The sequence below is a fragment of the Gavialis gangeticus genome, unplaced genomic scaffold (assembly GCF_001723915.1).
Source record: "Gavialis gangeticus isolate Ggan-Ray unplaced genomic scaffold, GavGan_comp1, whole genome shotgun sequence".
Classification (NCBI taxonomy): Eukaryota; Metazoa; Chordata; order Crocodylia; family Gavialidae; genus Gavialis; species Gavialis gangeticus.
Window position 1 is genome coordinate 73,652,427 of NW_017728992.1, and position 26,643 is coordinate 73,679,069.

General features: G+C 41.7%; 1 protein-coding gene across 1 annotated transcript in view; it reads right to left on the reverse strand.

Moving 5' to 3' along the window:
- The window catches only part of ZNF407 (zinc finger protein 407), a 545,661-nt gene that overhangs the window by 303,578 nt on the left and 215,440 nt on the right, over nucleotides 1-26,643 (reverse strand). Inside the window, 1 exon segment of the mRNA XM_019524335.1 lies at nucleotides 7,018-7,092. Within this exon segment, the coding sequence (XP_019379880.1) occupies nucleotides 7,018-7,092 (75 nt within the window).

A 26,643-nucleotide genomic window follows, 5' to 3' on the forward strand; every position in this document is an offset into this window, starting at 1 on the left:
TGCCCAGCCAGGTGGGAAGGGGAAGCTGCAGCTGGACAGCAGCTCCCCAGCACGTGGGACTCCACCTCCAGTTCTTGGCCACCTTCCACCCACTTGGGCGTTGGCAGGTGGCTGCTCATGGTGCTAGGTGGGTGGAGCGAGTAGAAGGCAATTGGGAGCTGAAGACCCATGCTCTGGGCCAAGACCAGCCAGCTACAGCTCCCCCGCCACCCCACCACACCTGGCTGGTCATCTGATGCATGCAGCAACCACCACTTCCCCCAAGCAGTACAGCTGGGGAAAGAGGAAGAGCTGTTGGAGGTGGGAGGAGCTGAGCAATATCTGGGCAGTCATCAGGAAGCTGTGTGTGCTGGCCAGGGCAGTGCTGTCAGTGGGTGCAGAGCCAGTGAAGGCAGGGCTTGGCCCCATGCAGCGTGCCGCTGGGGCAGCCATGGGCTGGATAAAATTAGTTTGCAGGCTGGATCCGGCCTGCAGGGTGTATTTTGGCCACCCTTGTAATACGAGGCGAGGCCAGTGATCAGCAGAAAGTGGTCAGCAGAAATCTTTCCACAGAAATCTTTGGAATTCACTGCTTCAGATTATTGAGATACTGTTGTTGGCTTTTTAAACAGGAATGCGTATCTCCATGAACAGTAACACGGGCTATAACGCAATCTACCATAATTTGATTCCCCACTGCAATCAAACATTTGCACTTAAGGATGACATAATGTTATCAAGGGAAGCCATAAGGAACAATGCTTTTTTTCATGCACAGCCCCCCCCAGTATAGTTACATATGTCTGACATGAGGGGGTATAACTCCCTCCAAGGTGTAAGGTATGATACTGTTTCACTATTGGTCACTGAGAAGACAGCATGCTGTCACAGAGAAGACAGCATGTTGGACTAGATGATCTGCTAATCAGATCTTAAAGGACTATGTAGTCAAGTTATGAAGTATAGAAAGTGGTGCATAAGGTTGCATCACATTGTTATTACCAGATTTGATGTCTCCAAAGAAGGAGTGGTTCAGAGGATGAGTAATTGTATCATTGAATTAGATGACTTGGGCTGAAGTACTTCATTCAATTCTCCTTTTATATTCAAAATGGAAACACCCAGGTCACTGATATTTAATTATAAAATAGCGAGGACTGAATTTTTCCAAGCATGCATGAAATTTCAGCTGGACTCCTCCCTTAACATTTAGTTTGTTTCACCAAAACCACATTCATCATTTTGAAAGCTTTTCTCTCTTAGATCTTAATCATACCCTCCAACAATACATTGCGAATATTCTTGCATATTTTAGGATATCTGGTATTGAACATACATAATAGTAGCTCATTCTCCAAAATGTACCATGACTCAGGCAGCTAACGATGGCAGGACTGAGATTATCCTAAATTAAAAACAGGAGCATCAATGCAAAACAAATAAACTCCTGAGTTTTGAAGTATATTACCTTGTACCATTACTGCAAAAATATGTCAGGATATTTAGACTGCAAATAAGACAGTAATGAACATTTATTTATAGGATGTTTATTAAAAGGTGCTTGCATATTGAAAACATGATACAGTCTTTCAGTTCAACTGTAGATAATCTGAAACCCATAGATGTTGCTAGCCATAACAATTATGCCAAGGCATACAATTTTAAATATCCTGAAGGATACATTTCTTTTTGGGACTGGCAGATTCCTACGCATTTTATTAACAACCTGCTGAGATCTTAATATCTAAGGCTACCAGTGATGACAGTGATTGTAATAGCTCAACTGTAATGACATCTTTCTATTTTACAGATTGGGCATAGGGTCAGTAAACAGAACATATAGACATTTTCTAGACAAAATTCCCCCCCAGTAAATCAAAGAGAAATACTGCAGTATTTCCTTGAACTTCAAAGTTCAAATAACTTAGTTGTTGCAAATACTTCAGTAATTTGGGGTGAAGATTAACTTTTAATAACACCCAAACCTGTTACAAATATTTCCCTTGTATCCTAATATTTGGCATCTAAGAACAACCAAACAAAATATACATCTTTTCAATGGTCCCTACAAAAGATTCTTAGAAACACCGGCTCTAGTTATACAACCATTTTGTATGTGAACCATTCCATTAAGCCAGTAAACTACTCATAAGGCAATTTATTCTTTAAAATTCACAAGGTGATTTTATGATCGCAAGAGCCAATATACATACAAGCGTGTTATATACTAACTGCTTCTCTCTTTCACAGAGTGGGGAGGAGAGAGAGAGTGAGTGAGTGTGTGTGTGTGTGTGTGTGTGTGTGTAGGTGCGCATGTGTGCACATATACATATTCAGGTAAGTAAAACAGACATTTTCAATGAGGTGCTACTAGGACAGAGATTTTAGTATGATATTAGAAGTTGGGTTAAAAAAAATTTTAACCCAGCACCATCATTATACTGGATCTTCCCTTTTCGTTACACTACACTGGGTGCATCTACAAAATACACTAACTGTGCAGCAGCCAAATAACACTGCACAGTAGCGTGTCAGGCAAAAACTACTACTGTGTAATAAGCGTCACTAAAAACCTGGGTACTGGCATTACTGTGGAGTAGCACAAGCTACTGCACATTGATTTAATACTTGGTTAACCAAGTACTAAACTTAATGCGCTGTAGCTACAGTACATTAATAAATGTGTAGACATATCCACTGTCTCCTAAATACAGTCAAAGTATAGGTAAATATTTTTTCTTGTCAATAAGATATAGTCCCAGGAAGACAGAGAATGCTGAACTACCACATATGCAGTGGCCTTGAACTTAGTATATAACATGTCAGTTTTGAGACGCATTCAAGCTGACAATAAATCACTATCACAGTTCTACAACATGAAAAAAAAAATACCTTAAAGGACTTTTTGTGCAAAAATAAGTTCTATTTCTGATTTAGTTATTCTCTGATAATGTCCATAACAAATTAGACAGTATTTCTGTTGAAATGCACTGGCATTATGGTGTAAGATGCATCGTTTCTAACTTCTGTTTTAACCATAGTAATTTTTTTTATTTTTTTTCTATTAAATCGATTGTATCTTCAAATACCATCCACATTAAAATACTTTAGTAACAGTTTTATTATGGATTATGATTACTTCCCAAATTTGCATGAGCATATACTGTACAAAGCCTCCAAGGCATCTTCATTTCGTGCATCCTATAGGAGAACAATACTTATGGAGAATGTGACACAGCAGAGATTAAGTTGCAATAGGTCAGGAATGCTTCAATAGTTTGTGAAAGCTTTTCTTTGTCTCAGAGCTGTCACACTGTCATAAAAACACTTTAAGAAGTTTGTAAAAAGACCACCAACTTTCTAGGGTGCACAATATTTTAGCGTTTTTTTTCAATGTACCCTTTTGAACTTATTTCAGTTTTCTGTTTTTGATGATAGCTATGCTGACAACTTTTTTTGGTCCATCAAACTCTGTAGTACAATTACATGAATTTACTTTTAATAAATTACCATCTTTGCATATATCAGTCAAACCACAAAGACTAAACACTTGCAAACAAAATGCATTATTAATTTAATTGTCACAGCCTATTTAGCTAACTTCTATTAGTATTTGCTATAATATGCAGAGCATCAGAGGGCAGAATCAAATTCAAAACATAAAGAATAAACTGATTATATTGTCCTAGAGAAATTAAAATGTAGCAAGCTTGCAAAATTATAGTCAAGGCATTAATGTTTTAAATAGGTAAGAAAACTATGTAACTTAATTTAGAGTACAGTTATGCACAAAGTGATGGTTCAACATGCTGATGAAGTATTTATTTGGTTCCTAAAGCCATTAAAAGACATCAAGCTCCCCCTGAAAAGTACCAAAAAAGTCAAAAGAAAAAAAGAGCAATGTTTCGGCATTTATTGTACTAGATTAAAAGTGCTTAAATCTTAGCCATCACCAGCAAGGGACTGCTACTGGGAAATTATATTGCTGTTGTGGTCCTGCCACTACTACTCAATGTTGCTGTAGATTAAGAGGAAGTGCCAGATAAAAAAGGTATTGCGGACAAGAAATATTCAAAGACAGAATAAGGGATTGCCAAAGAAGAGAAGATAAGTCACTCAAAAATCACTTGTTTATGCTGGCCTGGGGGTTATAGCTGCAGCATAGTACGCTACCAGCTGGGACATAGGGGTTACTGTCCTGAGCTTGGTTCTTTGCTCTCAGGGCAGCAAGGGCTTGGAGTGCTGTGAAAGCAGCTCGCTAAGCCTGTGACGGGTGGGAACACATCACATCATTCTCTTACAACCCTGAACTGGCTGATGATTCAAAAAGCCTTTGAGGAACGGAGGAAGAGATTGTGGGGGGGTAAAGGCAGAGAGGAACCAGAAGCATCTAGGAGGACTTCAGGAGAAAAAAAAGACAGACACTGGTTAAGATTATAGCAGCTATTTGCTTTAAGAATTCATTTGAGATGGTGATCACTAAAATATGCCTCTCAGGCTCAAACAGTATATTTGGGTATTTGTTATGTGGATACTTTATTGAACATAAGGGTAAAGTAAGTTCTTTCTATAGAGTATTTATGATGATTATATAGTAAGTGTACCTTAAAGAAGCATCTATTTGTAAAGAGTGATTTTGTTGAAACTATAAACCATGAGAACAAAGCACTTTTCACAATTATATCATAACACCCAAAAAGACAATCAATATAAACATTAATTATAAACATTACATATATACATATATTCCTGAAACATACATGCATACATGTATGTGTATGTATATACATATGTGTGCATGTTCATGAACATACTGTTTATATTGATTGTTTATATATAAATGTACATGCAATGGTTTTATCCTTTGTTTTTTTTAAATTCCAGATGAAACAGGAACTCTGAACATTCTTGAAGTAATTGCACTGTAACTAATTTCTGTTTCACTCATTAGTGCAGGAAACTTTGTAAAAGGCTTAAATACCAAAAGGGACAAAACCATAAAATATGTATATTTTTATACATACAACACATGTGCATGCTAAAAAAATAATCTGTTAATTTTGTACTCTACAGTAAGGTTACCTGAAAAGTAAAGTATGGTGAACTCATGGGAAAAAAGAAAAAAAAAGACCTGATCCATTTCCATTTCTAAAGTTATAAAGCAGGATTTGAACAAAACACTGATGTGTGAAATTTTGTACTGACCTAGGGAATTTATAGCTATCTTTTATTTTGCTCCTTCTGAAGAGAAAATCTTCTACTTGTATCTTAAAGGTTTGACTGCTTTTTGTTTTAAAATGCTCCTGATCAAAAGAACAACGTACAAAAGTAATGCCTTAAGAAAGAGCTTGGCATAAGTTCTGCAACCCCTACAAATATTAACAAGTTCAATATTCTAATAAGAAAATGAGGTTTTTTTAGTGTTTTAGAAAAACAGACATGGGAGACTATCTACAGTAGAAATAAATCAAAATGGCAACTGCAAGGCCTGTGTTAAAGATGACACCACTCCTTAATTAAAATATGTCATAGCATAAACTTCATAACAAAAAACAGATACCTAGGGTATTATCAAATGCAAAGATTTCCTGAATTTTGCTGTTCTAGGCATCTCATCATTGACCAAGTTTCTTCTATGAGCCTTCCAAAATTTATATCTACTCACAGAGTATATTTTTTCTTACTGGCCTTAAAAATAAATACATTCGTATTACATAGTTGTAAATAATATTAAAACAATAATAATATTCAAATACTATTTAGAATTTATCATCCACTAAAACTTGGAATAACAACTAAAATATGGTTTGGTATGTTCACTGTTTAATATGATTAATTTAATATGATTTCCTGCCTCAAAGTTGTGTCTTGTGTTGTGTCAGGGTAGATGGTAATTTCATGAAGAGGTTAGACGATGGATTTGTATAGGCTGGTTTGGAGAGGGATAGTCCTGCCTCAGGCAGGGGATTGGACTGGATGACCTATGCAGGTCCCTTCCAGCCGTACCTCTCTATGATTTCTCTATTCTTTTTATGATTTACCACCGTGGTGTCAAAACTAACTTTTTCATTTCATGCCATACATAAATGAAATATCTAGAATGCAAAAAGCCTCGTAACTGAAATATTACATTGATGACAACTATTTGTATTCTGGATCCAAGCCGGTAAATATTAGAAGTTATTTAATTGGATGATTTCAGAGGTAAACTTCCTTGTTACTTAAAAAGCTACTGAGATTCACAAGTGGGATTAGCTACGATGCAAAACAGGTTTATTAATAAGTAGCAAATCCTTCATGCAATGACCCGGTAATGCAGTATAGTCCTGGCTATATTTTAAAAAATAAAGCACTGTATGACAGTTAAAACAGAGAAAATACATTTGTTTTAAAAAAAAATCAACTTAAATAGACCATCCAAAAAGAACACATGGACTAAATTCCTCTTCTCGCCTCTTCAGCATTCTGAGGAAATCAAGGAGATCTGCAGTTTAGATCAACAGTCATCTCGTGGTTTTGACTTTAAGAAATGAAAAACCAGGTTTTTGGTTTACAATGTAAAATATTTCAGAAATGTAAGAGCACCAAATCCAAAAGCAAAACCCAGGATGTTTTGTTTCAGTCTTGGATTGCCTGGGCCTAGCTCTAATATCATTATAAATGCAATTGGAACATCTCACCCAATCATAGCCAATGCCAATTTAATAAGGCCATAAGGTAAAGCAGTTAAGTATGTCTGCTCTCACTGAAGTCAGTAAGACTTAATAACCTCTAAGGTTAAGCAGTCACTTAACTGCTTTACTAAATATGGGTCAGACAGCCCAAGTCTATATTCTTTATACATGCAGAAATCCTTGTAATTTTCAGTGGGTAGTGTGGGTGGGCCAGCAAGTCACGGTCAGTTCTTCTACAGGCATTTTGTGAGTTTGTGTCCATGTGCGTTAGTGCTACTACAATTCAAATTGAAGAAAATACGTTTTAAAAATATTTTCGTATTTACCAACATATTTTATAAAATAGAAATAAATTGTATTTTACCTTTCTTTTGGTGTACCAACGCCATGCTTGCCCAGTAAGTGAGTATTTAGGTGTTTCTTCATCACAAATGCCACCCTAAAAAAAAAAAAAAAAAAAAGTTGAATTTTGATGGGCTTTTACCAAAACAAAGTGGGTGTTTTTCTTTCCTTAAGCATGCATTTTCAGCACATTTTATTACAACACAAATTCAACAAAGGAAACCTTAAGTTTAGATAACCTCCTTTGAATGTGATGGTGTATCATGTGATGACAGATATTGACTTACAGAAACTTGGGGGTTTTCTTAGACAGAAACAAATTAAAATAATCAGAAAAAAAAAATCAGCTATTTAAAACATTCTGTACCGTCCTGAAAACTAAATTTTATTTTGTTGGCCTAATTACAGTTCCATCTTCAGTTATTTAATTTTAAAGAGCCCCATCCTACACGACTTTTTCACATGAGCAGTGCCACTGACTTCAATAAAAATGCAGCATGAACAAGTACAATGGGATCATGCCCTTCTAATCAGTATTTGTGTCTGGTCAATCTTTAATGTATTAATTATTTAAAAAGCTTCACAGGCAAAATTAAGAACCCTTGTAGTGCTACAATATCTTTTTGTGAATGGGGGTGGGGAGGGGGACCAGAACATGGAGCAGATGTTTGTGATTATATTGTAAACAGGAATTTGGTTCAAACTGGCACCAAGGCATCAATAACAACAACAACAAAATATATTACCTGGCATTATGCCTCATACAAAACAAAAAACAGTTCATTTAATTTAATTTTGATGACATATATAATGAAATAGATAGAAGCCTATCGAGTACCATTCCTCCACTGATAACACCGTAACAACAATTTAATTATATCATGTGACTGCTTCAAACAATTTAGATATCAGACTCAAGCTTCAAACTAAAATGGTTCTCTTGATAAGCAAAAATTTTACTGCTGTAACTTTCAGTGTGAAAAGGGCTTGCAAACATTTTTGTTAATTATGTATTACAGCTGTCCTTCATAAAGTTAATTACTAATAGCTGAAAGGCAATAGAATCTATTTGCATATGTACATGAAAGGCATGACATATGCAAAAATATGATTTTAATTAGCATTCTATGATATGAAGGGCTACAAATCAAACTGGCATGTTATAAGATTTTTAACATTAAACGCTGAATTCATCTGGACATGTTTGCACTAATGGACAATGCAACGACTGTAAAACACTGTAGCATTATGGCATATATGAGCCACAAAAGCCAAGAAAGAGTACTTTTCCTTTACAAATATGTTAATGCATCTTCTCCATGTCTGATCTACTTTGGGCACTTTCATATTATTAGAGAGAAGCTCTCTTTTGTGCAGCCTTCAGGGTGTAAGAATATAATTCTGTCTTTTTAAACTGATAGTGATTTCATTATTTTTATAAAAAGACATTAAAATACCTTTGATTCTCTTTTTCTTCATATGGGATTATAAGTGTGGCCCCACAATCTTTAGAACCTTGAATAATCTATCACCCTATCTTCAATGCTCTGAAAATATGATCAGAATCACTGTACATAAGAAAAATAATTGTAATGACAATATTCTATGTTCTAATAACAGTACAAGGCATTCCAAATTTACTGATGTTGCTTTTGGGCAGAAAACAGAGACATTTCTACACTGCTGTAAGTGTACATAATACATTTTAAATTAATAATACTCTGATAATACTCCATTCTCCCCTTTTCTGAAATAAAAATATAATCTAAGAACCTAATATGAAGAGCTACAAAATAAGCAAAGTTTCAGAGGCACAGCTTATTATTTCAGTGGCAAAGTATCACAGAATACAGAATGCAAAAATCTCAATCAGTTATTCAGTATTTCCTAGGAAACTTTTTTTCAGAGTCAGGGTACATTAAATGGCCTTGTGGATAACAAAGTTATTCATTTACGTATTTCTACAATGGACACAATAGGGAAACTGCTGAATGTGAGAAGCAAACAGGCAAGGAAGAAGAAGAAAGGCACAATGTAACACTGTATAATAACTGAACTCATGTTAACAGCTGAATGTCTGCAGTACCCTCAGGTATGAGTAACCATTTTGCTGCTTTTCCACAGCATAAACAAAATGGTGCAACAAAGATGAAATCTGCTGCAACATACTGTATAAAGGTTAAGGACCCACCTTCATCTAACTTTTAAATGTAATGCATTAAGGGGCTGATACTGAAGTACACTGAGCGCTTCCTGAGAGATTGAAGTGTCTTAGTGGAAGCTAAGTACTCTGATAGTCTTTCAGGAAGTAGTCAGCATTTTGCAGAATCAGGCCTTAAATGAGACTGTTGCCATTTTCATAAGAAATGTAATATATGGCACAAAACACATTACAGTACATGATAAACATAGACAGCACTTACTTTGGGAAAAGGATTGTTTTTCTAGAACTCAGGCAAAGCCTCAACTTCTTGGCTTGGATGCTAAATTTGATCATAACTCATTTTAAAAAGAAGGTATGTGTTTTTCTTTATTTACCAAATACTGGAGGGGATTTTGTGTGTGCGTGTGGGTGTTACCAGCTATCTCAAACACCTGTAAATGAGGGATTAGCGAGCATTATGGTTGTAGCAAAATATTATTTTCACCCTGCCAGCAATTTGCCCCAATAGCCATTGTTTTTGACTATTTAGTCTTGAGAATGAGTGAGGATGGGATAAATAACGTAACTTGGCCCTGGTATTTGAAAAAAAATCTTCAGTAATCCTGACTGACAATGGGATCCATTAAAGTCCATCATTAAAAGATCCATCATTAAAAGAGTATGGTTGCTTTTACACTCCCTCACTGGGATCCCAGATGGACCCAGGGGAGGTGCAGTCAGGCCCAGGGTCAGTGAGAACCTAGTCAGGGAACTTCTGGAGGGACTAGATGTGTTCAAACCAGCAGGTCCTGACAATCTTCACCCCAGAGTGCTGAAGGAATTAGCAGAGGTCATTGTAGGGCCCCTGGCACAGCTTTACAAGCACTCATGGTGCTCTGACAAGGTGCCAGAGAACTGGAAAAGGGCCAATGTGGGCCATTTCAAAAAAGGGAGGAAGGAGGACCCATGACACTATAGGCCCATTAGTCTTACCTTGGTCCTGGGGAAGCTCTTTGAAACAATTATCCAGGTGCACATCTGCAAGGGACCAGCAGGGGAGATTATGCTTAGGCGCAACCAACATGGGTTCATTACAGGCAGGTCCTGTCAGACCAACCAGGTGGCCTTCTACAACCAGGTCACAAAAGCCTTGGACACAGGTATCGCCGTGGATGTAGTCTTTCTGGACTTTAGGAGGGCCTTTGACACTGTCTCTCACTCCATTCTCATCAAAAAATTAGGTGACTGGTGTCGATGGCTACAGTCAGATGGGTCGCAAATTGGCTGGAAGGCCGCACCCAAAGAGTGGTGGTGGACGGGTCATTTTCAACCTGGAGAGATGTGAGCAGTGGGGTTCCCCAGGGCTCGGTCCTCGGGCCCACACTGTTCAACATCTTTATCAGCTACTTGGACGAGGGGGTGAAAAGCACCTTATTCAAATTCGCAGATGACACTGAGATGTGGGGAGAAGTGTGCACACTAGAGGAGAGGGCCAGGCTACAATCAGATCTGGACAGGTTACGGGGTGGACGGATGAGAACAGAATGGGCTTCAATACTGACAAGGTGCAAGGTACTGCACCTGGGGAGGAAGAACCAGTAGCATACCTACAGGCTGGGGAACTCCCTTCTCATCAGCACAGAGGCAGAAAAGGATCTTGGAGTCATTAAAGACTCCAGGATGAATATAGGCCGCCAATGTGGGGATGCGGTCAGGAAGGCTAACCACACCTTGTCATGCATCCATAGATGCATCACGAGCAGGTCCAAGGAGGTGATTCTACCCCTCTATGTGACACTGGTCAGGCCACAGTTGGAGTACTGCATCCAGTTGTGGGCACTGCACTTCAGGAGAGATGTCGACAACATGGAAAGGGTCCAGAGGAGGACCACTCGCATGATCAGGGGGCAGCAGGGCAAGCCCTACGAGGGGAGGCTATAGGACCTGAACCTGTTCAGCCTTCACAAGAGAAGGTTAAGAGGGGATCTGGTGGCCATCTACAAACTGACCAAGGGGAACCAGCAGGCAATGGGAGAGTCCCTGTTCCCCCAAGCACTACCAGGAGTAACGAGGAATAACAGCCATTAGTTGATGGAGAGTAGATTCAGGCTAGATATCAGGAGGCATTACTTCACAGCCAGGATGGCTAGGATCTGGAACCAACTTCCAAGGGAAGTGGTGCTCACTCCTACCCTGGGGGTCTTCAAAAGGAGGCTAGATAGACACCTAGCTGGGGTCATTTGACCCCAGCATTCTTTCCTACCCACGGCAGGGGGTCAGACTTGATGACCTGCTCAGGTCCTTTCCGACCGTACCAACTATGAAACTATGAAATCAAAAGTAAACCATCTATAAGCTTTGCTAGATGTTGGGTCATACTCTTAATGCTTTCAGCTATTGAGAAGTTATTCATTTTGGTATATTCAATGTTTACTGGAGTCTATATCCATTAAACAGATCTCCAGTATAATACTCATTAAGCTCTTAAAGCGGGGGTTTTCAACCTGGTTTAATGTGTACCCCCGGCGGCCCCTTTTTTAGTAAGTGTACCCCCTGGGAGGATGGCGAGCAGCTGGATGCCAAATGGGGTGGAGGGTGACGAGCGGCGCAGCAGAGTGTCCGTGTGGCCCTGCTGCTGCCCTGGTCTGGCACCATTCCTCTGAGACAGTAGCACGGGGTGGTAGTGCTGCATCCCAGCCTGTCCCCACATACCCACTGAGACCTTTCAAACATACCCCTGGTTGATAGCTCCTGGCTTAGAGAATGAATCCCCGCCTGTCTTCTTTATGTGTTACTGCACCTTATATTGTGGAACAGCATCACAGTAAAAGGATTTGGGGCTACCTACCACCTGTCGGAAGACTGTTTGTTTCTCCCAGTACTGAAGATCCAGGTCACGATGGAAGTGTGAACACATTTTATGGATTTTGATCCTTGTCTACCTGCTCTCAGTCCATGTGAGGGGGAACAATCATGGCCTAGCTCATGCACAGCAAGTCAAATCTGATAAACTTCATTCTGAAATCATGGTCGTCCAATCCACTCAACAGTCATTATCTTTGGTACCTCTCCGCATTCAGTGCATTCACTCATTTAATGTTTTTGAACAATTGTCAGTAGTGCATTAAGCAATGTGATTTACACCAAATATATCTTTTGTCATTTCCAGTACTTGAGATCCAGGTCAGGATAGAGAGCAGACAAGAGTCTGTTCTCTCATTCTCTCCTCAGGGCAGAAAGTACACACTAATAGAGCATTATGCTTGGGAAGATTTTAAGGTATTTTTGTTTCTGGTGCTTGGAATGGTTACTTTTTTTAATAAATCAACATGTTGCTAGAGGACCTTGGATTTGGAGCAGAAGGCAGTGACACTTGTGCTGATCATGAGTTCCTAAGGGAGCTCACTTCAGTTTTGGACTCACTCTGATAGACAGGTCATATTCGACCTGGAGGGATGTGAGCAGTGGAGTCCCCCAGGACTGGGTCCTTGGGCCTGCACTGTTCAATTTCTTTATTAGCAACTTGGACGAGGGGGTGAAAAGCACCCAGTTCCAATTCGCGGACGACACGAAGATTTGGGGTGAGGTGGGCATGCTAGAAGGGAGGGACAGGATACAACTGGACCTGGACATGTTACAGGAGTGGGCAACTGAGAATAGGATGGGATTCAGTACTGACAAGTGCAGGGTGCTGCACTTGGGCAGTAAGAATCAGCAGAAAACCTATAGGCTGGGGAACTCTCTATTGAAAGCACAGTGGCAGAAAGAGATCTTGGAGTCATTATCAATTCCAAGCTGAACATTGGCTGCCAGTGCGAGGACACGGTCAGTAGGGCTAACCGCACCTTGTTGTGCATCCACAGACGCATCACAAGCAGGGCCAAGGAGGTGATCCTCCCCAAGTATGCAACACTGGTCAGGCTGCAGTTGGAGTACTGTGTCCAGTTCTGGGTGCCGCACTTCAGGGGGGATGTGGGCAACATGGAGAGGGCCCAAAGGAGGACCACTCGCATGATCTTGGGACAGCAAGGCAGACCATACGAGGAGAGGCTATGGGACCTGAACCTGTCCAGCCTTCACAAGAGAAGGCTGAGAGGGAACCTGGTGGCCATCTATAAACTTACTAGGGGGGACCAGCAGGGAATGGGAGAGACCTTGTTCCCCTGAGTGCCTCCTGGAGTAACAAGGAATAATGGCCATAAGTTGTTAGAGAGTAGGTTCAGACTAGACATCAGGAGGCACTACTGCACAGTCAGGGCGGGTAGGATCTGGAACCAACTTCCAAGGGAAGTAGTGCTGGCTTCTACCTTGGGGGTCTTTAAGAGGAGGCTTGACGATTACCTAGCTGGGGTCATTTGAGCCCAGTTTTCTCTTCTGCCCAGGGCAGGGGGTCGGACTAGAAGATCTGCGAGGTCCCTTCCGACCCTTTATCTATGAATCTATCTATCAGAAACCTTTGCCTCTTCCACAGATAAGTTTTAACCTCCTTATAGAGTGTTCCTCTGTTTACATTTTGAAGACCCTAGATCAAGTTCACATGGGGGTGCAGAGGAGGCAGTGTCACCTAGACTACGGTAATGTTGAACAGTAGGAGACAGGTTCCCATTGGTACCTCATTGTGCAATGTTACTGAATTTTACAGTGTTGAGTGTATCATGACATCATCTATTTCTGAGGGGATGATCTGGTGAGCGATCTGAGGATCAAGGGGAAGCTAGGTGACAATGACCATGAACTGATAACTTCCTCTGTCTAACACAGGGCAGGCAAATCCCTCAGTAAAACAGAAATCCTCAAGTTTGGAAAGGCTGACTTTCACAAACTCAGGAGACTGGTAAGTCAGGCATTAAGAGACCATGGCCTCCCAGAAAGGGGAGTCCATGAGGAATAGTTATTTCTTAAGAACACAATCCTTGAATGCAAGGGAAGGCCATCCAGTCCCACAGGAAATGCAGTCAGCAGGCAGGGAAGCTCCCTTGGCTAAACAGGGAACTTTTGGGCCTCCTGAAACTTAAGAGAAGCCTACACCAGATGGAAATCAGGAATCATCACCATGGAGGACTACTCAGCAGTTGCCCACACCTGTGAAGAGCCGTCCAGAAAAGCCAAGGCAAAAACCGAACTCAGACTAGCCACCAGAATGAAGGATAAAAAAAGTCCTTCTTCAGATATGTGAGAAGCCAGGGAAAGATCAAAGGCATTGTTGGACCCCTGAGAGACCAAATGGGGCAGCTGACATCTGATACCCAAGGAAAAGCCAATCTCCTAAATGAGTACTTTGTATCAGTTTTCCATCCACCCAAGAGGGTCACACTATTGGACAGGGAGTGGGAGATGGGCCCACAATTGACACAGATCAAGTGAAAGAACACTTTGAGAGGCTAGACATCCATAAGTCTGCAGGCCTGGATGGAATGCACCCGAGAGCCTTGAAGGAGCTGGTGGGCATCAGAGCATGCCCTATGGCAAAGATATTTGAGAATTTGTGGCGCTCGGGTGAGGTACTGGATGATTGGAAAAGAGCCAACGTAGTCCCAATCTTCAAGAAAGGAAGGTGGGAAGATCCAGGGAATAATAGGACAATCAGTCTGATGTCCATCCCTGGAAAGATCTGGAGAAAATCATCAAGGGATCCATCAGCAACAGGCTAATGGAAGATAACCTTCTGAATGGCAGCCAACATGGCTTTGTTGCTGAAAGGTCTTGCCTGACCAACCATGTCTCCTTTTATGACCAGGTGATGCATTGCCTAGACAAGGGAGACAAGGTTGATGTCATATATCTGGATTTCAAGAAAGCCTTTGACTCCCATTTTGTCTTCATGGTTAAGGTGGGGAACTGCAGCCTCGACCATCTCACAATCCGATGGCTGGGGACCTGGCTCCGGGGTCAGACCCAAAGAGTACCAGTTGATGGGAGCAATTCAACGTGGTGTGACATGACCACTGGAGTCCCTCAGGGCTCAGTACTCAGGCCAGCATTCTTCAACTTCTTTATTAATGATCTAGATTTGGGAGTCAGATGCGGACTAGCAAAGTTCGCAGACAACACTAAACTATGGGGGAAGGCAGTCACACTGGAGGACAGGCTGGGGAGACAGACCAACCTGGGTACGCTTGCAAGGTGGGCAGACCAAAACCTGATGGATTCCATGTAGAGAAGGGCAGGGTGCTGTAACTTGGGAGGAAAAACCAACATCATACTTATAGACTCAACACTGCTATGCTCACTGGCACCATGACTGAAAGGGACTTGGGGGTCCTGATCGACCACAAGATGAACATGAGCCACCAATGCAACGCCATTGCCAGCAAAGCAAACCAAACACTGACATGCATCCACCGATGCATCTCAAGCAAAACCAGGGATGTCGCCCTCCCACTCTACTTGGCCTTAGTGAGGCTGCAGCTGGAGTACTGCATCCAGTTTTAAGCCCCTCACTACAGGAGGGATGTGGATAAGCTTGAGAGTTCAGAGGAGAGCCACCCGTATGATCAAAGGCCAAGAGAGAAAGCCTTACGAGGAGAGGCTGAGGGACATGGAACTCTTCAACCCGGAAAAGAGAAGGCTTAGGGGGAACTTTGTGGCAGCCTGTAAGTATATAAGGGGGGTACATCAGGACCTGAGAGAGCAGTTGTTCACCAGGCCCCACCAAGGGATAACAAGATCTAATGGCCACAAACTCCTGGAAGGCTGATTTAGACTGGAAATAAAGAAAAACTTCTTTATAGTCTGAGTGTCCAGGGTCTGGAACAGACTCCCCCCAGAGGTGATGCAAGGAACTACTCTGGACTCATTCAAAGGGCATTTGGATGTTTATCTTGCTGGAATCATTTGACCCCAGCAAACTTCTTGCCTATGGCAGGGGGGCTGGACTCAATCTTTCAGCTCCTAATGTCTATGAAGTCTCTTCAAGCTCCACCATTGGATCAGGAGATTATTCATAAATCTTTGATTTTTTAAAATTACATTTCTAGTCCTCATGGCTGTGAGGAGAAGATTGAAAATATGATATAGTCTAAAAAAATCCAGAAGCAAATAAGATAACTTCCAAATTTAAATTTTAAAGCCTCATTTTTGGAAGGATGGTACCCATGTTTTTAATGCTTCCATTTGCCCATAATGGTCTAGGTTTTCCCAGCTAGCTGTCCTAACTGAAACTCTTTAGAAGAGCAACAAGAGACTGAGTGCAAGGAATTCATTGTACTACTCACAGAAGAAATCCTGTGTCTCTTTCCCATTATGAGGGACCAAAGTGCTTTGCAGGCCTAGCCAAAAAAATCTGTAGGGTTCCCTGACCCTACAGAAAAAATCATTATGGGGAAATTAATGTAATGAGGCATTAGTGCAATAGTGTATGATCTCTCTCAGATGCAGTATACCATTACAATGATGACACTACAGACCTAGCATGGATAATGTCTGTTACAAGCAACACAAATGTTACATATTCAAAAAATAAATCCTGAGTTTTTGAGGTATATGTCACAAAGAAGTGAAGTGCATTAAAGACTGACAAAGATCATTCATATACTAAAGCTTGGATCATTAAAATTAACACATAAATAGAAAGTATTAAGGACTGTCAGAAAAGGAGTCGTGATCCATTATTCTATTTAAGGAGTAATTTAAATTTTAAAAAAGTGATATCAATGACGTAATTTGACTGCTAGGTACTATATGTTGTTAAAAAGTTATGAAATGTACTGTCATCTATTTAATTTTTATGATTTCAGATACTTCAGGGTTTTTTGTTACAACCAAATATGAATGGATTTTTACACGACATGTTGATGTCATGTTTAATATTAAAAGAAGAAAGATGCTACTGATTTAGGTGTGGAGCTTAAAAACCTGTTGGTGGGCTCTTCATTTATTTAAGCTGAGTTCTCATATTTTGTTTCTATGGCAGGAGGTTCTACTCAGCTGTCTAATTTAAGACACACAAAGGTATTAAAAATTGAAAGACTGACTGAGAGGCAAAGTTTTTTATACAAATAAGGTCTCTTTTTCCAGGCAGCACAAGTCTAAATTCCTGGGAAATTCTTTAAATCCATCATTCATGGCTGTTTGCTGATCTGAAAGGTCCAAGCTGGGGTGCTGATGTCAAGCTCTAGCATGACTGTTCACAAGGGACTTAATTTAGAAGTAAATATCTGGCAGGGATGAGATTGGTGTTGAAGATATTCAGACATCTGAAAGGCTTCATGCCCTTCATGACAATGTCAGGCTCAAGTAAATATCTGGCAGGGCTAAGTCTGGTGTAGAAAATATCCCATGATCTGAAAGGCTTCATGCCTTCTGTGACAGGATGCCAAGTTCTAGAACCCTAGGTAAAAAAGCAGGGCTCTTCTGCTGACTTAGGCAGCAAAACTAGGTGGATCTCATAACCTCCATTGCTATGGTTATGATGTTCAAATAAAAAGAAAGAGTCCACCTCTCCCCTAAGCAGCCTTGGGACCCCCAGCCCTCCTCTCCCCATTTCACCCACAGCCCCTACACCCTTGCCTGCTGCCCCCCAGGAGCTACCACACCACCAACATTTGGCTGGGCTGGGGCCATGCTCTGTGCCCCAGGCTGGTGCTTGCTGTTTGCTAATGCTGGAGGGTAAGTGCCAGGATGGGGAGGGAAAGGAGGCTGTGGGGCAGCAGGCCCAAGGAGGGGAGGCAGCAGGAGGGCAAGTTTGGGGGCAGGAATACAACAGAGGGCAAGCTGCTTGCCCCACCACCACCACCTGCCTACCTCCTGTCCCTCTCCATCTGCCCCTACCACCTTCCTCTCTATTGCCTGCCCCAGCACCACTGCTTTCTCTACTACAGCAGCAGGAGAGGGAACAAATCTTAAGATGGTCCTCTAAACATGAATTCTATATGTGGAAAATTATAAGAAATGTCCATATACAGAATCTAATGGGGGGGGGGGGAGGTAGTCTTAAATTCAGGGTCATATTGGACTTGGGAAAATGCAGTTAATTCTAGTAGGATGGCAAGTCTTGGACAATTCTACAGTATGCCATCTGTTGAGAGCAATGTGGCAGCTTAATCTGTTCTCACTGTTTCCATGTTGAAGGGAATGGCTCCTTTTTGTGTAAAGGAAATGTAATCTGTAACAGGCAATGGTATGTTTGAGTATATTCTGATATACAAGTTTCTAGGGATCCATGGTTTAAACAGAAAGGGCACCTGCAGTGAGGCTGATCCAACATTTTGTAATTACCATGTGTTGGAGCAGACTCGATTGAGTCTGCAGGAGTGTGGTAATTACCATGCTCCAACAGATTCCAATGTCACGTGTATCAAGTGGCAGCAAGGGTGTTTTAAAGCTTGTTCAACAATGTTTAGTTAAAGTGCATCCACCACCATTTTTCAGCATGGGGATGCTGATACGTGACACTCCAGGCACTTTAATTAGAACAACTTTCAGAGCCGCTCTAATTAAAGCACCCCCGCCCGCCCCCAAAGCACATGTAAAAATGCCCAAAGACAAACAGACAAACAAGTGGTGGAAGTTACCAGATCGAAGGTGTAGTACTTTCCAGCAATAGGAAAGGAATGCTATAGATATGTTAAAGTAGTAGGAAGCGTGGTAGACAACAGCAAGAAGATTAGTATACCAGCTGTTTGGTTCTAATACTTCTAGGGAAAGTCAACAAAACTGAACTACCAATAAACAAATGAAAGTTTTGAAAATAACTAGATATGAAGGAAGGAAACATGAGGGTGAGATCTAATAAGACTATGAGAAACCTAGAGGGACAAAGCAGAATAAAAGAGAGGTTCTTTGCTCCTGTGACAAACATTCCCTTCCACCTACAGTTCACCTCTCTTCTCCCTTCAGTCTTTAATATTGAGACTAGAACACTGACCAGAAAATGAATTTGGATCTTACCTAATAGTATGTACTCCGAATGCAACTCAGTCATTGAACTGTTACTCCTACAAGATGTTTTATTGTTGAACTAAATCTAAAATCTAGAATTTTAGGAGATAAAAATGTAAATGAATACAAAATCATCAGTTGAAGCAACCATCCTATTTTCCAGGAAACTCATCCTATTTTTAGTGTTTTCTTTGTAAAATTCTACTAATTAACCTGAGGTTATTGAATGAAATGGTGAGATGAAGACATTTTTTTAAATGCACCAATATTATAGAAATACTTCTCTATGCCTCTCTTGACCTAAGTAGACCTCAGTAGCACATCTGTCATTGTTCTTGACTCCTTCTGAACAGGATGATGGACAACAGGATTGTCAATGTGTTGTTCAATGACCTGCATCAATCTAGAGAATAATTTACTGTCTATATCAGACAGATCATTATGGATGAGGTGCACACTATCAATCAGTCAGCTCTGTTGTTCCTGAATATTCCTGCATCTATCATCAAGCAGAAGGAGAATTGTCTCTCAACGTTTCCATTGCTGTCTTTCTGTCATCAATCCGTGTAGTGCAAGATGTAAATTATAAATTATTACAGTGACAGTACCCATGAAGAGGTAGTGATAGGCAGAATTGTCTCTTTCTACATCTTCTGGCATAAAAGTCTTGGGCAGACAGAGTGAGAGAGAAAATTGGTAACAAACGTATTTCAACAACTGAACATCAAGTGGGCTGAAGAGATCTTTCCATCACAAGCTGTTGCATCCTTTCCTATCCTGTCATACATGAAAATAAATAGTACAGAAAACAGGGTAAACTTCAGATTAACATAGCTAACTACCTCTCTCTGTAAACACTGAAGCTGTTCAGGACAGAAATACGCCTATCCTCTTCCATTTCATATTCAGCGATACCTATCCTTCTAAAATGGTCAGGAAAAAACTTCAGAAGTACAACCCAGAGGAAGAGGAAAAAAACATGAACAGATGCTCACAATGAGCTTGTGTCTACACCACTGCAGAGGCACGTTTCAGCAAGAGAAAGGCTAAGCATGTTCCATTCACACCTTGCCCACCCAGGCTTGCAGTAATACTCCAAGACTTGAGCTTGTCCCCAGCTTCTGAGTCTAGCAAACTTATGGGTCTGGAGCAGGGGTGGGCAAAATGCAGCCTTCGGGCTGAATGCCACCCACCAGGGCCATTCTATCTGGCCTGTGAGGCCTCTAAAAAACTTAGAACATTAATACTTATCTGCCCTTGGCTCTCTGTTATGCAGCCCTCCATGGCTTGCCAAAACTCAGTAAGCATCCCTCTGCCCGAAATAATTGCCCACCCCTGGTCTGGAGGGTACCTACATGGGACATGCTCAGCCCTATTGCTGGGTCCCACTGCAATAGCACTATAGACAAACCCAGTATTTTTCAACCTTGACAACTGCACCATTCTTGTTTGTCCATTAGAAAATACATCATACCATGCAACTGAAGTCAAAGCTACTTCATATCCCCCAAATTGTACCATAATGTAAGTAAATATCCAGCTACTTCTGTGTGTACCAGGTTACTTTTGAAAATCGGACTAAGATGCCTACATGTGTGAAGCACTACCCCAAAGTTCACAGTACACAGAACAGGCAGTACAATAAAACCCTAGTATGTGGGGAAATGAATAAGAATTTCTTATTCTTACCATGAATAAGAAACAGAGTCACATAAGACACCCACAGTAAACTTTGAGATGTACTTACACAGAAATAAAAGAACAAGGCCCAAAGCATTAGCCATGTTACCACAACATATTAGCCAGATTAAATAATTTAAATATTTTACAGTACCTATAGCTTTTCAACTGAATGATACAGAATTTCAAGGAGAAGAGGATGTGCCCTTAGAATATCACTGGGATCAGGAAGGTATCAGTGATGAATAGGCTAGCTAAAAATTAATGACCTGTGAAAAAGGTCAGGCAAAAACAAATACAATACAATTCATTTTAGGGAACATGTGCCTTTTAATTCTTCACAAACAGCTATGTTTAGAAATGATACTAAATGTATTCATGCATCATTACTAAAAACAGCAATCTACTTCAACAAGATGCTGATCTCAGTGGGTATTCCTTCAATAGCAAAATGAAAATATACTATTTTATTTTATTTTTATTTTAAAAATATCTCTGTAAGGTGATCTGAACCCCATCAGGTACAGGATCCATCTAATTATTTGACTGGAAACATGACCCAATTTACACTATACTATTAAACTGCTTATTTTAAGTAAACAGCCATCTCTCCCCACTTATTTTGCTTTCTTCTAACAAGTATATTAAGAACTGAATAGTGACAAAACTTTAGTCAGAAGGTGTTCGCTCTGTCAAAAAAACACCTTGACAAAATTAGTACTATTACAAGATATGTTTATTTCAATATTCAGAAGAGGTAATGAATGTTAAGTGATAATGGTAGACAGCACAGCTATGTAATTACGTTTCCAAACAAACCTTACCGAGTCACTTATAAGCTAAAAAGAATCACATATTATATTAATTTTCATTGGCTGTCAAACATCTGCATACTGTCACTTTTAACAGGTGTTTAGTAATCTAACAGCTGCACAATATACTTCACACACACACACTTTTCTATATGAATGCTATCACCCTCCCGGTCCACCATAACACAGACCCCTTTTTCATAAGCTCTGCTACCTTAGGCTTAGTGTATACAGGATGCACTGAAAACAGATCATCATCAACATTCAAACTCCTACACAATATCTGAGAACGTTTCTTTGTAAATTATGCTAAGTAAGAGTATGAGTGAGATTTGCAGGGATCATCCTATAACCCAGAAGTTCTTTGGTCTTCTCAGTCTCACAACACACAAAAACATAAAACTAATACTTCTGCAACCTCATGCACCTGTCATTCGGCTGCCGTGGCTGGCAACAAGTAGAGGGCAAAAGAGATGTCAACAAAAGGTCAGCAGTGTACTCGGGCATTATGACCCAAAAGCTTTATTGTGGGCATCAGCTGGATGCAGCTGTATTGACTACATCCTGCTCCTGGCACAGGCTAGAGCCATCCCATCTATACATGGGGTAGGATGCAAAGGCAGTGCAGCTGAACCCATCCCAGAACAGGATGTGTCCACTGAAGGGGAATGCCCCCATGTGCGCAGGTATGGGTCGCCTCCATGTTGTGCACAAAGCAAGAGGCAGCATAGCTGAACTGGTCCCAGTCAGGATTTGGAGTCACAAGGAGTTATGTATCAGGTGGCAGGGAGATGGATCCACAGCTGAAACTGTCCTGTGGTTGCACGACTGCTCTAGCCACAAAAGAATCTTCCCCCTGCCTCCTCCCCCCACCAAAACACATACACACACACTGGGCACAAGTCTAGGGCGACTGAGATGGACAGAGCAGGAGGTAGGCAACTAGACCCATTCAGGTCTGGGAAGGGTCCAACTGTAGGAGAATCTCCCCTACCCACTGCACCATGCATAGGGCAGGAGGCAGACTCCCCAATCACTGGAACTGTTCCAGAGTCACAGGATGGGTATAGCTGTGGAAAGCTGTGCTCTAGTCCCATCTGACTAATCAGGTGATTAGCAGGATGGAGCATTCCCATACAGCCTGGCCCAAGGAGCCACAGAATGCACCTCCACCCATTACACAGACCCAGGGTTTTCGGTGTTCCATGGCAGCAGAGTCCACACAGGGCTCCCTAAAAGCTTACCCTCGGTGGGGTAACTTGTAGGGAAGGAGGAAGAGCAGCGAACTGTGGGATACTGGGGACATCCCACTACCAAGAGAAGTGTACAGACATTCAAGATTCATAGATGCTAGGGGCTGGAAGGGACTTTAAAAGATCATCAGGTCCAGCACCCCTGCGGTTGGGCAAGAAAGACTGCTGGGATCAGATGACCCCAGCAGGGTGGGCGTCAAGACATTTTTTGAAAATTGCCAGGGTAGGTGACTGTACCACCTCTGGAGGGAGTCTGATCCAGACCCTCCACATTCAAACTGTAAAGAAGTTTTTCCTTACATCCAATCTGAAGCAATCTCCAATCAGTTTGTGCCCATTGTTTCTCGTCTTCCCCTGGGGGCCTTCCCCCAGGCCCTGATGTACACCCATAATATACTTATAGGCTGCCACCAAGTCCCCTGTAAGTCTTCTCTTCTCCAGGCTGAAGAGTCCCATGTCTTTCAGCCTCCCCTCATATGACCTGCTCTCTAGACCTCTAGTCATGTACCCAACTTCTACTCTGGATTTCCCCATGCTTCTGGGTTTTGCTAGCTGCCACATGGGGCTGGGAAGAAATTATTTTTTCTCTTCTGTGGTTACACGTATTAGGGTTTTGTTCAGGGTTTTTCTGTCCACCTTCAGAAGCACTAGCTGTTGGATGCAACCACAGGTGGGGATTTTCGCTGGGCTATGCCAGTGGTCCTGCTGGGATGGAAACATGGAGTTTCCTGGAGACAGTGTCTTACCCCTCCCCTCAGAGTCAGAACAATTACTGTTGGGGTCAGGAAGGAATTTTACCCCATGGTCATATTGGTATGGATTGTGCAGATCCTTGCTTTCCTCTGTAGAGAGGCACATGGCCCCCTTCCTGGAGTCTCTTCAGCACATTTTAACCTCTACTGCAGCAGAGGAATGTCCTCTATGATCCCCATTTTACCTGTGGCAGGTCAGGTGTTGTGCCTAGGGACCAACCTAAACCACGGTTTCATGAATTTTGCAGAAACTGCAAAAAAGAGTGTAGTCAGTGATCGCCGGGAAATCTAGCACTGACCACGATTTCCTGCAAAAATCAACCAAAAAAAGGGGTGGGGGTGGGGGCATAGGCTAAATAAAGGTAATCTCTGCCAATCAACAGTGAAGGGCAGAGCCACTGAGACCACTCTGCCAATCAATTGAGGGGCGAAGCCACCACAAAATGTCCCCAGATCAACTCTGGGAGCTGCAATTGGGTCACAGAAAACCTGCTGTCTTGCCACAACTTAGGTAGGTCCCTCATTATGCCTCATGGTTGCATCAGTGTTGACTATGTGGTTTTGCTAGTAGCTTAGACAATCGATTTGTATAGGATACTTTGAATACAGATACCACAGGAAGGGGACTGAACTAGATGACCTCTGGATGTCCCTTCCAGTCCTACTTTTCTATGATTCTGTAGAAGACAACTATCCTGTGTTTATGTAGCCATACAGACAAAAAGAATTGTCCAACTACAGTACATGTTACTAATATGATGGAATTAATTTTCACACCTCACTCCACTCACAAAGATACAGAGCACCATTACTGTAAGAGAATAGCATTAGTAAAACACTTTGAATGTAGTCTTGGTCCTTTTGGAATAAATCAGAGTTACACAATTAACATCATTAAGGTTTTCAACTGAATACACATCAGGGAATTATGCACAGAAAAATTCAAAATTATGTGCAGAAAAAATTCAATCAGAAACATTCAATATTATGCAAAAATAATTACTTATACTTTTTTTTTCAAATTAAACAAAATATAACACTAAATGTAACACATATTTAGAAATATATGTAGGCACTTTGTATGGTTGGGTGCAAGCGTGGAGGGTGTGTGGGGGGGTGTGAGAGAGGGGTTGGGAGCGTGAACGTGTATGGGGTTTGTGGGACGATTATGAAGGGGTGTGGCAAGTATGGGAGTATGTGCATTCTGTGGGCAGGTGTAGGCCACGTGAGGTTTGTGGGGGGTGTGGGTACAGGAGTATGTGCGGTTTGTGGGTGTGGGGTTTGCAGGTGAGTGTGGGCCCCCTGCCACACATCCCACCACCCCTGCATATATGGTGCACAGCCCCTGCCACAGGCAACTCAGCAGCAGCAGGTGGAGGGCCCTCAGGGTGCTCATCACTGCAGCAGACAGACCCCTACTGGAGCACAGCTCCAGATGAGTCCCAGGGGCTGCATGTGGTAACACAGGGCAGGCCCAGCCGAGCCCAATGGCACATGCCTTCAGATCAGACTGTACTAGCTCCATGCCAGCATATGGGGCTCACAGCACTGAAAGCCAGAGCCACGCACCATTGGGCTGGGCCAGCTCTGTGCCTCCATGTACGCCTTCCAGTACTCCAGCAGGAAGCCGCACATATAGGCACAGAGTCACGCGCCATCAGGCTGGGCTGGCTCCATGCCTCCACATCCGGCTTTCTGCTGGAGTGCTGGAAGCCCCACATGGAGGCACAGAGCTGGCCAGCCCAGTCCAATGGCACACGGCCCATACCTACTCAACACATCTCCACCCGCACCTCCTGTAAGCAGGAGCTCCCCTCCCCACTTAGCTGTCCAGTCGCACACTACCATGCTTAGCGTCTCCAAATGGGGTTTCTAAGTGGAATACCAGGAGCTCCACAAAGGTGGTGGCAACAGAGCCCGCCAGGGTTAAAAGATGCAAAATTATGTAATTATGTGCAGTCATGTCTTTTATCCACAAAACTGCACAGGCATATGATTGCATGATTCTCTGGGGTCTACCTAAAACAGATTAGTGTTTCTTTCCTTTGTGCCTTACTTTGTGATACTATTCTGACTCTCAGTATCTTTGTCTTGAAAAAATAGAACTATTTTCCAAACCCAGATTTGTTAACTTTTAATCAGGATTTGATCATGAATTTGCTTTTAATCAGGCATTCATGCTGGAATGCTTGGTCTGCTTCCTACATCACCAAAAAAAGGTCTCATAATACAGAACACTAACCAGGGGCACTAAAAAAGGGATCACGGGTGTCCCACAATTTTGGAAATCCAACATATTATAAAACACTGATGAAGGGAAACACAACAAACAGTGAGGTTTGGATCTATGCTACCACACATAGAGCTTTTCCATCAGGGTTGGTATTGCAATGTAATTTGCTCTTCATCAAAATTATCTCTTTCATAGCCATCTTTAAAGGCAACAGCATCTACAGCTATATCTGAATTAACCCATATTCTGTCACCCCCATGCTCTCTCAAATGTTCACCTGCTATGCACCACAACTTCAGTTTGGTAGCGTTAGAAGCCGGCACGTGACGCACCTGTTGGCACACCATACCTTTACATGGCACAATGTAAAGATATGGCTCTTAAGCCAAGCGGTAGACCTGTTTGGAGATGACTATTCACAGCCAGGCATTTGTTCTGTACAATGATTCATCTTAATCAACAGCCATTTCCACTCCCATTCACACACACACTTTAAGTTTCTACCAGACATTTTAAAGAATATAGTATGAGCCAAATGCTATTCTACTAATCAGGCACCTAGATGGAGTTAAATACTTAAGTGATATTCTATTCCACCCTGTTCAAGTACATTAATGCATCTACTTTTGTAATATACTATCATCTTACCATTATGACTGAGACAAAACCAGCAAGGAGAACCCACCCACCTTTGCATTAGCTGTTTTTCAGAGACTTGAACATGGAGGAACAGAACTGCACTTAGGTACCCAAATCCACTTACTCCCAAGAGGTAGGCTAGAATCTGGCTTTTTCAGCTTAAGCAAGTCAGGGAAAATGACATTTTTCAAAGGTATAAACTGATAGAGGACAATTTGAAGAATGCTATCTATATTTCCTCCTCATTCTGATACTTT